The following is a 14,698-nucleotide window of genomic DNA, read 5'->3' on the forward strand; positions in this document are numbered from 1 at the left end:
TACAAACGAAACTGATAAACGCAATTGACGAAGACCGACAAACGGCAGGTGGCGGAGTAATACAAATGTTCTCAATTTTACAAGTAAACAGAAACAGAAATAATCGTTTTAAGAAAAGACCAAAGTAGATTCGTTGCCAGGGGGTTCTATTTGGAAAGATGTTTGAGTTTTCAGCAAAGTTTTAAAAATAGATTATTGCGACGTTTGTTTTGCAAACGCCTACATGGAGGTGGCTCCCTGTGAATATTAGAAAATTTGATCGCAGCTGATTAGCCAAAGTTGAGTATTTATTTTGCATTTGTTACTCTTGCCACGGCCTAACGCGATGGGTATGCACAAACCATGGCGGTAAAGTAATCAATTTATTTGATCCATGTCATACGTTGATTGGTTGAAACAACACAGTTAAGCGTTAGTTAATTAGATTAGGAGCCAATAAGAAACAAGATTGACCAATTAGCGTGACTAACGACATTAGTGACAAGTGGCGGATGTATTTCGCCTCTCCTCTTCCCTTTAGGGTCACAACGAATACGCTAGTTACGTATAGTAACCAAAGTCAGGAAAACTGGATGATGTATACAACAAATTAACACATGGTCCTAACGTATTACTGAACAACACACGATAAACACAAGACGTGTATTGCAACAATCTCTTGGAATAAATCTTTTAATTTCGAGTATTCCCGAAGAAGCGATCAACATGACTATGTTGGCTTCGTCTGATCTCGTAGGATCTCTTCAAAAACTTGCTGGTGTCGAATTGAGTCCACCAAGAAATCCAGGAAAACCTCTTACCTCGTTTTTAATTAAGGATATTTTGACTGGAGGTGATTGCAAAAAAATACAAAAGCTAGAAAGAACTGTCGGAGGACAAGTTCTAAGCCGGGCGGAACGTTGCCCCATCACTATCGCAAGTTTGACAACATCATCTAGAAAGCATTCATCAAACAGGGACGCTGACGGTGGATCACCACTGTCTGCCTTGGAAGAACTAACAAATAAGACGTTTACTGGTCTTGAAACTGGTATACTTAAAGCCGCCGAAGGTAAATATAAAGACTCAATATTTTCACTTAATTTTTAATCAGATTTGGTATTGACATTTTTCCCGTAGTAAACAACTGTATTAAAAAAATTAAAATACAATTTAAAGAAACATCTTGATGTTCATGTTTTAATCTAGAATAATTTAAAACAGTTCTATTCTAAACAATTTAAGAAAGTAATTCGAAGTTTTCTATACCACTCAAAAGCAAAATTCATCGCAATGTTACCACAAGTTCGTTATCATTGTTGGTATAATAATCATTACAGTGTTTTTATCAAGTTCGTATCATTGTTGGTACAAATATAGAATAAGAAATATTATGTATTTAAAAACAATGGATTAATTAGTCGAAATCAGAATTAAAAGGGAAATAAATATTAAAAATGAATAGTAAGAGACACTTCATTCCATACTTCCACACTTGTGTGATAATCTTGGCACTAGTTGAAACAAACTTTTTGATTAAATTCAAGTAAGGAACTTAAATCCAGGTATTGTTGTTTTAAAGAAAAACATAATAGGCCCTAGTATGTAATACGTACGTTACATATTATAAAATTATTGTGAAACAAAATGTAAACAAAAATAACTTGTTAATATATAAATATATTAAGAAGTTAAATTGATCCAAAGGCAAATTACTGAAAAAAATGACAATGCTGTGGGTATCAGTGGCTGGATCTCAATGGAGATACAAAAAAAAAAGCGAAAAGCTAAATCAAAACGATAAAGTAAACAGCCTGAAAAGTTAAATTGTTTACATCAGAAAATGTAAGCCACTGTATAATTGCATGCATTTGCTTGCTAAATATGGCTATAATAATGAAACATTGCACCAGATTTGAACTGACTTTGTTTTACCCCATTGGAAATAAGTTGACACTTTAAATTTTCGACTTTCCATGTATTCTTGTACTTTGTATATTTTACTATTTTGATATGGCTTTGCTGATATTTCAGTAACTAAAATCCCACAGCAAGTACAACTTTTAAAAATTGTTTCAATTCATACTTTTGGTCATTTATTATTTCATTATGATGACTTCACTAATGAAAAGTTCGTTCAGATGTATCCAATGTGTATTTTGGTTTTATCTGGGGTTATTCTATGTTACATCTGAGTCATACTTAGCGAATGAACCGGGCCTATTTATCTGTTATTGTTTACATATATGGGCTATATATTCTTTTTTGCTTGTCCAACTTAAAAAAAAGGATCGATTCTATCTAAGGGCGTGTTGTTTGGGATGTGGTACCACCGTATTCTTGGTTTCGATAACAGATAATGAACAATTTAATAAATGATGAACGAATTGCATTTAGGCCTACATCGAATTAACCTTTCTCTAACTTTCGTATTAAGAGATTTTCTACTAAAATAGACTAACATGTCCATAGTATTGGTTATAATAAACGTTAGGCCTATACAATTTTTTTTACTATAAATCCTACATTTACACAATTTACGAATTCGTTTCAAGCGTTTTTATTTGGACAGTTTGAGAAGAGCCGAACTTATAAGTTGTTTAGGTGACCAACTTGTTCCAAGTTATGTTATTTTCGGTAAATTATGTTCACATTGATGGGTATAATAATAATAATACACTTGCCATCATTGTATTGTATTATATATGGTTTGTGTAAATAAATGAAATATAATTTTATTAGGCCATGCGTGTAAAATGAAATTCATGTTTTTATAATTAATGCCTTGGTAAAACTATGTTTTCCACTTACAAAGAACACCTTTTTAACTAGGCCTAGCATCAACAACGAGGATGAAAACAAGAATATCTGAACGAATTATTCACATTTGGCCTAGGCCTATAGGCCTACGTTGATTCTAGTATTAGCTACGGTATCCAAGGAACTGTCCTATAAAAGTACATCAACAAAGATGACGGATATTGTACGAATTGCCATACGATATAGCTCTCCTTCTATTTGTAATTGTTAATAAGTATATCTAGATGATGTTTAATTCGGCAAATTAAGATTTGTCAAACGTAGAGTTTATGCACCTGTGTTTGGTGTTTCTGTAACTGCGACCTCCCACAGGTCTCAGTTGGTCACTGTTCGTATTCTATTACCGATAATGCTACAACGTTATGTGCATGTTGTTGGTAGATATTACAACTAATATAAAGAATATAATTTATAAATTATATAGATAGATGAAATAGATAGAGGGCAGGGCGTTAGTTATCTATCAAATGCGATGTTCTTGAATGCTTGTTGGGTTTAGTCCTATTTATTGGGCGTTAGTTATCTATCAAATGTGACGTTTTAAGTCCTCGAATGCTTGTCGGGCTGTTAGTCCTATTTATTGACATGATGTATTAGAATTAGCACTTTAATGTGGGTTGGGTCAACATGTTTCATCAAGTTTGTTTATTTTATGTCTTATTACTGTCTATTTTAACGTATCGTATTTACTTTTACTGTGACAAGGAGGTCATTTATAATGCAATGTATAAAGTTATAAACCACATGATGAATGAGGCCGAATTCAAACAATAATTAATTACCTAGTGCCTTTTTAAATAAAGTTCAATAATCAATAAATAATTATTTTCTAAAGGCATCTGTCAATATTTGTAATTTAATAATAGAAAAACTTTTTTATCGACGAAAGAAATTAAGGTAGCCATTATTACAATACTAGGATTATTGAATGATAATTATCATTACAGAACAATTGATTTCTAAGATAAATGTTTGTCAATTTAGGATCATCGCTATAAAACAATTATACATTATAAGTGGGAACTAAACGCGCGTATCGTAACTACTCTGTATTTCTTTTTCTAATTCACAGGTAGAGTTTAGTGTTTATATTATTAGGCATTGCCTACTTAGTTTAACAAACAGTATTTTAAATAAATGATTAAGCATTATTTTACCTGTTGAGTATTAATTAAGCCCGTAGCAATGATTTTTCATAAGGAGGTTCTTTTTCCGCAAAAAAGGGGGCAAGTGCAAGTGTGAACTACGGTACTAAAGAAAAAAGGATTTTGGCCTAGCCTATATTAGCTGAAAGTAATTTGCCTGTATGTAGGATTGGCCAAACATGAGTTAGGTCTAGCTAGAACTACTAGAACGTACGTTTGCTGCTGGTTCTGGAAAAAGGGGTTTCTTTCGAACCCACTGGTAACGGGCTTGATATTATTATGTGAAGTTTTTAGAGAAAAACAACCGCAGTATAAGCTAGGTTTTGTTTTGACAATATTATTAAATACAACCCGGTACCCTACTTACCAACTAAACTATTAATATACCTATTTATTACTGATTCACGCGAAACAATTTGCTAAAATAAACATGTGACAAATCTGAGTGACAATTTTCAACAGAAGCCAGGTATACACTTGTGTAAGTGTGAACTTAAGTTAATTTATTGCTAAACTGTTTGATTGACTTTACGGCCATGAATCACAAGTTCTGTTTCATATACTCTTTACTTCACTCCACCAACCTGCCAACCTTTCGGACATTCTATATCAAAAAGTCGGAAGTCCACACCCAAATAGATGATAAAAAATGACACGACGGGAAGGTAGAGCAAATATAATTTTGTAATTATCCAGACAGGTTAAACAATTCAAAATTGAATCAAATTGGCCAATTAAAATGGGATAAAACAATTATGCTATAGAACAAAACAGACCGCCTCTAGTTCTGTTTCCGTTTATTCCAATATTATACCAATTAATCAGCGTACCTGTCAACCACCTACTCCTTTCATATAGCATTAATAACCTTTGAAAATCATATGGAAAACATATGGAAAACAATAATTAATCATGTTGATTAAGTAAGCCGGCCTACTTTGAACCTCATCATAGGGCATTGGTTGGCACTGGGTTGAGCGATCGTACTTAGTTCGTATTGTCATTGAAAAATAAGCTTACACTTAATACAATATTTATCTATTGGGTTCGTGGTTCATATATCGTATTTTTTTCTAACCTTTTTAACCAAAGTTTAAATCATGATACACAGAAAAGTTGTCTCCGCTACTTAGTATTTCGATCAGTATTATTGGAGTTGAGTGCGGTATTTCGTGAGTGGACTGATAGCCTAACGAGACCTTCCATTATAAAAGAATATTTCCGTCCGAAAAACGTTCTTGATGTTTCCCTAAATTACATTTATAATTTTTCGAAGACTTTTGATTGATGTGTTTGCTTGAAATATTAAATATTCGTGTAATTTTTAGAATATAAAATCGTTGGATCACGTAACAATATGACTTCAAAATGGTCTTCAATTTATAAAAGTTGACGTATACAAATCATTTTTATGAATTCAGACAATTAATAATATGATTGATTTTTTTTTTTTTAATTTCAAACTCCACGTTGACATGTTTTAATACTATATATATTTTCTACATTTTAGCTGCTGCTACGCATGGCAAGAGGGACGCAATTGCGTTGTTCGCCCGTCAACCGCCACGAAAAAAACGAAAATCAAGAACCGCTTTTACCAACCAGCAAATCTTTGAACTCGAAAGACGATTCTTATATCAGAAATATCTCACTCCTGCCGATAGGGATGAAATTGCCTCATCATTAGGCCTCACAAATGCCCAAGTTATAACGTGGTTTCAGAACAGACGAGCTAAGTTAAAGCGTGATTTAGACGAATTGAGCGCCGACGTAACTGCAACGAATCCGCACGAAAGACAAATAGACTCGGATGACGACGACGGAGATGAAACTCAAATCTCAGTTCATTTAAACGGAACAGTATTAAACTGCTCGTCTGAAACCGAATCAAATGATGGAGCACCGACGATAAAACGAGAGAATCTTAAAGAATCAGAAGATTCATGTGGAGAGAGTGAAGGAGAAGAAATGATGACGACTTCGTTACACTCTGATAAAGAACAAACATGAAAACAAACTAAAATATGTAAACTAATGTACAGTTAATGTTTGTAAATATTCAATGTATTCATATTATAAAATAATATACAGAAGTGTGAACACGCGTTTATGTGGATCTTTCAAATCTGGACAATAATTCTTGCCATTCCAACAAACAGGGTAATTCAGTCACAATTTTATGAACTTTATTGTTACTCCTAAAGATGTATTGTCCCCCAAAAACATGAAAAATTAAGATTAATTAAGACTTTAAATAGGTTATTTTGTAGTTGTAATAATTAAGTTAATCACTTCCATAGAAAAAACAATTTAACAAAATTATGTTTTCACTTATAAAATAATAAAATTATTTTCAGGTGAATAATTGTTTTTTCAGTCCAATTTTTGGTCAAAGTGAATAACTATTTTGTGCCATTAAAATGGCATATTCAGCGAAAATGTTTTAAGGGGGACAATACATCTTTAAAAGAAATATTTATTGTTATTCTTTCTAATGGAAAACAAAAGAGTAACGCTACAGACAATTACGGCTTATCATATAGGTAAAATGTCAATAGGGTCATAGGTTAAATGCCAATAGGGTCATAGGTCAAATGTCAATTAAACCCCTTTCTAAACATGCTAATACTTATTACATTAAATCTGTGAGCATATAATGTATTGCTCGCATTGTTTAAACAAAAAAAAATAGATTTTCAACAATCGACGCAGCATATTCATTTTAGTAGTTTGTGAAATGTCATGATTGTTGACAGTTTAAGGCCTATATATTTATTAATTAATGACTGGCGGCGTTATCTTTAAAATAGGGATGTCCGAATATAGTGTTGGAGACTAAATGATCATGATTAGAAAATCGTGTGGTCATTCCCATGAACGAAATTTGTCGTTCGGTATTTGGTTGTAAATGATACTGAAGTTTGATGTTACTTCACAAGAAGATAAACTCTATAACCTGTAATGGCAGCCGCATGGCATGTTTTCAATTAATGATTCTGTTGCTTGCATAGGCCTATGAATATTTAATTTATAGATATTCCTATATCTGTTTTATTTAATAAAAACCGTCAGCTGTTTAAAAAAGCGACATTGTTTTCAATTATTAATTATTTATGAATTTTAAATGAGTAATAAAATTTAAAAATATACGAGATGTTGTAGTAATATTCAATTAATTGGCTGTAATCGGTAACAATTCTTATGCTTTATCTTATATTAAAGCCTGTACCATTATTATTACTACCATGTAATGAGACATACGGACATTTTTTATTTAAATAATGACTAATTGATGAAGTTTTTAAATAAAGACTGCAAGGCAGTGCTTCGCCATCTGACAGCTAAAATGAACATTGTAAACTTTGACATTGAGTGGACTGAGAAGACCGCTTATGTTATGCATTTCTCCTAAATAAAACATATTAATAATCACGTTCATATTGGTACACAGTACAGTGTAATTAACATTTTCATAATATAGGAGCTATATAGTTTTAACAAAGAAAGAATTCAATCAACTAACTAATAATCAATCATTCGATAATCGATAACTAATTAGAAAAGACGTTTCCTATTATCAGATAAAGTAAATAAGGTACTGTTAATATTGACAACAAATAATCAACTGTTCTCTTTTGCTCATTACAACGGAATCATGTCCCGTAGGTCAGCATACTCGTGCGACTGTTCTCGTCGGTGACGTATCGTACGGAATCGTGTCCCCGTGGGTCACGCAACTGTTGGCGAAACAGGTTAAAGGTAACCGACAGCCCCTCTAGCTTTCATCTTTAATTAATTCATTTTCCCTGGACAAGTTTTAAACATGTGTTAACCTCTTGCGTTGATGTTGTATTAATTCAAATCGAATTAATCAGCTGAATAGATAACATCGAACCGAGTTGTTTCCCATGATTTAGAAGAACACACAGTGTGTAAGTAATTAACGCGAACGCCACTGATCGTCAACATTACCCTGAACTTAATCTAACTGTTTGTTTTTCTTACTGTCAGTTGTGAAAATTGAACGATGTTAATGTTGCATGTATTCAAATATTATCTCTCTTGGTGTCGCTAATTGCTGTGGATCATACGAATATAATTACGTTTGCGAGGGGATCGCCGCATGAGCGTTGAAACATCGTGCGATTTTCGCACCAGCTGCTGTATCCAACATCCAACAGTATCAAAAAGTTACAACAAGGTGTTCAATGCCGTACTTAAATTATCAAGAACTGATTTATAATGAGTTTAGTAGCTAGGCTTATTTCAATAGCATTATTAATGTTATTTAACCATATTGCCAGGTGACAAGAATTGGTAAACCATATGTTTTAAACTCATTTTCTAAATTATCATGGCAACCGTGATGAGATAAATAATAATATTAGTACAAATATAAGTTTAAATTTAGTCTCGGAAAAAGCACTACGGGAAAAAGTACGGTACGTCGGTAACCTAACCAATAAACGAATACAGTAGGCTTACAAAGCATTACAACCACTATTTATCCTGATAGGCCGATAATCAATAATAATATATTTATTTCAAATCAGAACAACTGACACAAATTCATCATTTAGTTTGGTATACTATAAAAAAAACCGTTCTCAATAAAGTAAATAAAGTGGCGCAGGTACTAATTTAACTAGAGCATCAAAACATACTAATGATATAGACTCAACGAAAATAGAACTGTATACATAACATTTGCAAGCTTAACACAATTAAATTAATTGAAATTGAATTCAAATGAAAACATAAGGTAAATGAAAAACATCGTCACTCAGTATCACATTTTAACACCCATACCACCAATCACTCTTAATCATCCATTACCCCAGCCATCTTTATATTCGTGTTACCTCACTCAATTATTACAATTGATTAAACGTGGAACCTGAAGCAAACAAAACACAGTATTTTGGTAGGATTAGGCCTATAGTCTAGATAGGCCTCAACATTAAAATATGTATATATAACGCCTGATCAGTCTTTCATTATTTAGCAGTGTCGTCACACGTTATTGACAATTCTCTCTTTTCATCATTTTAATGGCAGGCTAAATGAGGCAGGCATACTAATTTTATATCTTTTTAATTTTGATCGCTAGCATAACTAACCTTTTTGATTTATATAGGGTGATAAGTGATATAATGAGGAAAACAGCCAAATATATATGATTTGACATGGAAACTGGTTGTCTGACTTTCGAAACGGCAGCATTCGTTTAGTGTTAAGCTCTGTCTACATTATATCAAACTAGTTTGACAAAAAAAGTGTGCCCAAATATGGTAGTGATATACCCATATATGATAGTGATATGACATCATCATGTCCATATATGGGCACATCACATTTGTTGTCACATAAAGTTTGATAGTGTAGACAGAGCTGTAAGCAAGTTAATGTAAACGAGCATTCATTGGTGGTACGGGGACATAATGATGTCGGTCAAGAGGCTCAGATCATGTGGCCTACGAAATTATCTTCGTTTTTAAGGCGCAGAATATGTTTTTAAAATGTACAAGCCGGGGCAATAATATATGTAGTGCATTTGAGACGAAAGGAACCAATAATTCATAAGCCTACAGCGCTAATGATCTCATTTCTCAACTTATACCAAAATACCTAGACTAATGTGTCATGTATGATTTACAGTAAGTTGTAATTATGGTTGAGTGGTTGACGTCGGTCCAAAAAAGACTTGATTTAAAGGAACCCTGTTATAATAAACTTTTATTTCATTCAGATTTAGAACGATAAACAAACGAAATGAGATGTATATTAACCATAGGCCCTACAGTATGTGCACCTACCTTAAACAACTCAACATTTGATGAATATATAATATTCAATCAATATTAAACGAATTATATTATTACTTTAATATTATATTAGTTATATTATATTATGTATTTTTGCTTTAAAATAAAATCTCTGTTTGGACATAGCGATAAACACTATAATCTTTGGAATATAGCAAAATGTCTATCAAAGCTAACAACGGGTATTCGCAGGCCGATAGCCTACCCATCAGAAGGCCTCATCCACGCTGTCATCAAGCTAGCTTTGAAATGATTGATGGTACTAATACAAGGGGTACCTTAAACACTAAACCCCGAATTAATCTACTCCATTAATAATACACCCCTTTTGTTTGCACCAAATTAACTATCAAAATGATTAACTCCCTAATGGCCCAGTTGATCAATGCTGTTTCGTCTGGGTTTAATTGGTGGCCGGGTTTGTGACGTTCTAACATAATCTAATGAACACAGAATTTAAATTTTGATTGAAGCTCCAATTGGAGATTAATATGACATATATTATCTTGTCAATAACACTCTTTAGATATATTCATAGCTCGTGGTTATATGAAATATTAACGGCGTCTATCGACTAATACTCATCTTTCATAATATCAAATGATTTATCGCGCTGCTCGTTTTTTACACTCTATCTAAAGACCCAATTCACTGTACTGTGTCTTTTGTATAATGTTAAATGGCCTAGTTAGTAAAGGGAATTAACTAATAATACTGTAGGCCTGAAAGTACATAAGTCATTATTATATAGCAGATCAGTCAAAAGTGACATCTGATAACATCAATAGAAAATTAGCAATATAGGCCTACAATAAATTGAATTTAAAAATCACGTTTACTTTACTTATACATACTGCTTCCTTTACATTTTCTATTAATAATAGTAATGTATTAATCGGTTGAACATAACTTTTTAAAAAAAATCCTTGCCTCCTTGTTTACACGTAACAAATAATTTAGTAGCTAAAAAACTCATAAATCTATTTTGGAAATTGCTTAAAATTATGATCCCTTTATTTTTATTTAATTAAAATTATTTAAAACTAAAAATTTATTTAAAACTAAACTTGTAAATACGAAATCGGTGTAAGAACGTGTACAAACCTATGGTAGAATTCACAGCAAAATGGCCTACAAAAGGTGACAACACGAGCGCGTATACATTGTCATCAATTTTTGATTTAAATGGTTTCATTGAAAAATAAAAAATAATCACTTTACTTACACTAGTGCTCACTGTCAATTGACAGGAAAAGATACGTTTATAGTTAGATTCAATACATTTATTTATTGTATATATCATACAAGTCCATATCTACGAAATTTATCATATATCATTTTATACTTTAATCATAACTAGGCCGTGTTGAAAAGCTATGACCGGAGTAGCCTAACGACGATCTATACATTTACGCAGGGAGAATTTCTTCAGTGACAACACGGAGAGACATAAAATCGACGCGCGCGTGTATTGTAATCATTTGCAAACGCGCGCGTACATTTTCATCAGCTTTAGAACGCGCGCGTACATTTTCATCAGCTTTAGAACGCGCGCGATTGTAATATCAATGTAGGAACAGGCGGGTAAATATACATCAGTGTTTCAACGCGCGTTAAAATATTTATAATTTTTATTGACACCGGATAGTAATTGTAGGTCATTTATTATGATTTCGATACCGTTAAGTTTAACCTGTAAATATTATGAGATTGATTTAGTTGTGTTTATTGTCTGGAATGTTACGGTACATGCGTTAGTCTCGTTACCCTGTCCATAACAAGGCAAATATTTTAGCTCTAATTCACTTAGGTAATCAATAAAAAATCATTGTAAGTAAAATCCTATACATATATGTATCGGTATACAAAGCAAGTGTTTGAAGTAGAACATATCATTTGTATTAACCGTGACAGATAGCCGGGTGAACAATCAATTTTAACCGTTGAAAAGTCCCAGGGGAGGCGTAAAACACGCCGAACGGTGCATAATGCACACCCTAGGTGAGAGTCGAATACATTGCCTGAACCACACTGCTCCTGTAAATCAATGAAACTGTACTAACTCGTAAAACAGAGCAACACTTGTTAAATGGCTGCAGATTTTCACCAAATCTACGAGGAATACTTAAAACTTAAAACATGTGCTTAAGTGATAAGATACTTCTCGTAAAACCATGCTAATATATTTGTATCGATGATAATATTAATAAGGCAGATGCTTTGCCTTTCGACATCTTATCTCGTTTTTATATCTTTTGTATCTGTAGAGGTATGCTAAATAGCTTATAATTGTGCGCTATTTCTACATTCAATATTAAGGTTTAATATTCTTGTTTATGTTATGTGTTTCATGCTTGTTTATGAAATAATTATAATACTCTTTATAATGTGTATAATTTTAGAGTTTTCTTGTTAATGTTGTTTCGTCAGCTAAATTATCCATTCATGAAGCGTGCTACTGTTTTAAAAGTTTAGCTTCTAAATATGTTATTTATATTTCAAAAACATAAAAAATGAAGATTATTTTTTAAAAAGACGTTGAATAGGATATTTCGCAGTTTAATAAAGTTAAGCACTTAAAAAAACTCTTTAAAATTAATGTTTTCACTTAAATTCGCGGGTTTTTTTTCAGGTAAATATTTTTGTTTGTTTAATTTTTGGTCAAAGTGAATAGCACAGTACCGGTATGACATTAAACAGGCATATTCAACAATATATCTTTAAACTATATACGTATTTAATTTAAATTTTCAGGATTGTAAACCACTTAGGATATACACATTTTTTGTTTCCTCCAAAAACATTTGATGCATAACTCATCGAGGAAGTATTTAGCTCAGGTAGAAAGAATTCAAGAAGTTTGTCAACGAACAGGAGATTAATTTTTGATTGGTTCAAACCGTCGGAGTTTCCGGTAGAGTTAAGCTTATCTGTCATCGCGATCTGGCCTTCGCGCGTCAAATTGTTGCCATGACATCATCATTGCTACTTAGCCTTGTATCCTGGTGCCAATTGACAAGCGTAATATAAATGTTTACAGGGCCCTTCCCAGTGGAAACATGATTAAACAAGCAGGGAACAAACCGTCATAAATGACACCTGCACAGAGCGAACACGAACGCGTAGTAGCGTACGTGTACGTTCGTCTCTCTTCACGTAATGTGTTCAAATTGACAACATAAAATAAAACAAAAACAATAACGAACATGCGCTTGCGTGTTGATTGGTCTAACTTCTAGCGTACATCATCGACTAGTCTATAATATCATATTGTAGGCCTATACGTAATTAAAGTGCTAAATATATTTTAAATCTAAAGTTGCAATAGTTTGTAATAAAAACAAATCAATAATAAAAAACAAACAAAAAAGGTTCGCCATATTAAAAAAAAAAACAAAGTAAAGAAGATAGAAAGAAGCAATCCAATTAACATGTAGCTATGACTGTAAAATACTACGGGGATTTATTTTGTGTTCTTTTTTTTTGGTGACGCTTTATATGGTCATAGTTTTTGTCTGTCAAAAGTCCTAAAGGTTCATATTAATCTAACTAAATCTGTCAGTTTCGTAACATACTGAGAGATGTGTCTCTTTAGGACGCCTGGCACTAATAGCCGATCGGAAAAGGGGCATCTTACGTCACACCCTTACCCTTAGACTGTACCCCCAGTACACGCACCAAGCTGTGCGAGGAGATAATGCATCTGAAAACGTGATCTCACATATTATGCAGAAATATTGTTATATTATATTTGAATTCAATAACTTGTGAATAAGAAATACTAATAGGTAACAAACAGGCCTACCGGTATTAAACGCAGGTACGTCAAGCATCATGGGTTACTAATGGTATAGGCCTACTGTAAGTGTCGCGGTCTGGTTTGAGAAAGAAAATACAGAAACAACCGAACAGTTGGTCCTTGAACATTGCGGGAAAAGTTTAAGTATAATTTGCATCTGGTGAACATGTTTTACCTCGATAGTCACCCGAATAAGGGCTTACAACACCTACTGCTAAATTAATATTCGATAATACTTACTGGGCCCCTCCCTAGTGTGAAAACCTCAATCTAACAGCGCGGCCGCAGAGATTTCTCGAATATCGTGGCGTGCGCGTACAAAAGTTGATAATTATTGTACGCGTTTGTGTATGCGCATGTTTTTATCGGTATCAGTACAAACATTACATTAATTAGTACTGTATAGTAGAAAACACAATAATTTATATTATCTACTGTCATGTAGACCTACCAACAACCAAAATGAAATTTCAATTTAGTAAAGCGCAAATTGTTTTTTAAATGAGGGTCGAGTGAGCAGGAAAAAAATAATTTTTATTTGGTTTTTTGTAGTCCAAGTCCATGGGAAAGTGCCATTTTTAATTCCAGCTTCAAACATACACCATGTCATATTACAAAATTAATAAATTAAGCACACGCCACAATTTGGACGTACATAACCTACTTTTTAAAACGAATTATTGGGAAATAAAATTATCTATCATTGACATCCAAAATTATTTATATAAAAATATTCAACTTAAAATTGATTTAATTAGGTCTTGAGATATCGAATGAATGACAATTAATATAATTTAATTCGATTTATCCTGTTCATTCTCATCATACATTTAAATAAAATATAGGACGATTTGATTTTTTTGTTCATGATATTCGGAAATAATCAATAAAATCAGTACTCGTTTTATTTAACTTCATAGAAACGCATAGACATTGCATGGGTAAGTTATGATTAACAATTAATATGAATTGGAACACAACAAAACTTAAGCTCTGTCTACACTATCAAACTAGTTTGACACAATTGTGATGTGCCCAAATATGGTAGTGATATGCTTAAACATGGTAATGATATGACATCATCATGTCCATATATGGGCACATCACATTCTTTTGTCACATAAAGTGTG

General features: G+C 32.7%; 2 protein-coding genes across 2 annotated transcripts in view; one reads left to right on the forward strand and one right to left on the reverse strand.

Moving 5' to 3' along the window:
* Positions 1–9,862, reverse strand: part of LOC144837981 (uncharacterized) — a 213,204-nt gene extending 203,342 nt beyond the window's left edge. The window contains exon 1 of the mRNA XM_078693305.1: positions 9,843–9,862. The gene's annotated coding sequence lies outside the window, so the exon portion shown is untranslated. The remainder of the gene's footprint in view (positions 1–9,842) is intronic.
* On the forward strand, positions 460–7,081 carry LOC144836974 (transcription factor LBX1-like). Its single transcript, XM_078691935.1, has 2 exons — positions 460–1,051; positions 5,455–7,081. The coding sequence occupies exons 1-2, from the start codon at positions 706–708 to the stop codon at positions 5,952–5,954; spliced, it is 846 nt and encodes a 281-aa protein (XP_078548061.1). The 5' UTR covers positions 460–705; the 3' UTR covers positions 5,955–7,081.
* Positions 9,863–14,698: the final 4,836 nt, after the last annotated feature.

This window comes from Antedon bifida, chromosome 3 (assembly GCF_963402885.1).
Source record: "Antedon bifida chromosome 3, ecAntBifi1.1, whole genome shotgun sequence".
Taxonomy (NCBI): Eukaryota; Metazoa; Echinodermata; class Crinoidea; order Comatulida; family Antedonidae; genus Antedon; species Antedon bifida.

Bases quoted from the DNA above. Each gene is read 5' to 3' on its own strand.
- LOC144836974 (XM_078691935.1), top strand. From the start codon at position 706: ATGACTATGTTGGCTTCGTCTGATCTCGTAGGATCTCTTCAAAAACTT. The intron at 1,052-5,454 runs GTAAATATAAAG...TCTACATTTTAG, and splicing joins TATACTTAAAGCCGCCGAAG to CTGCTGCTACGCATGGCAAG.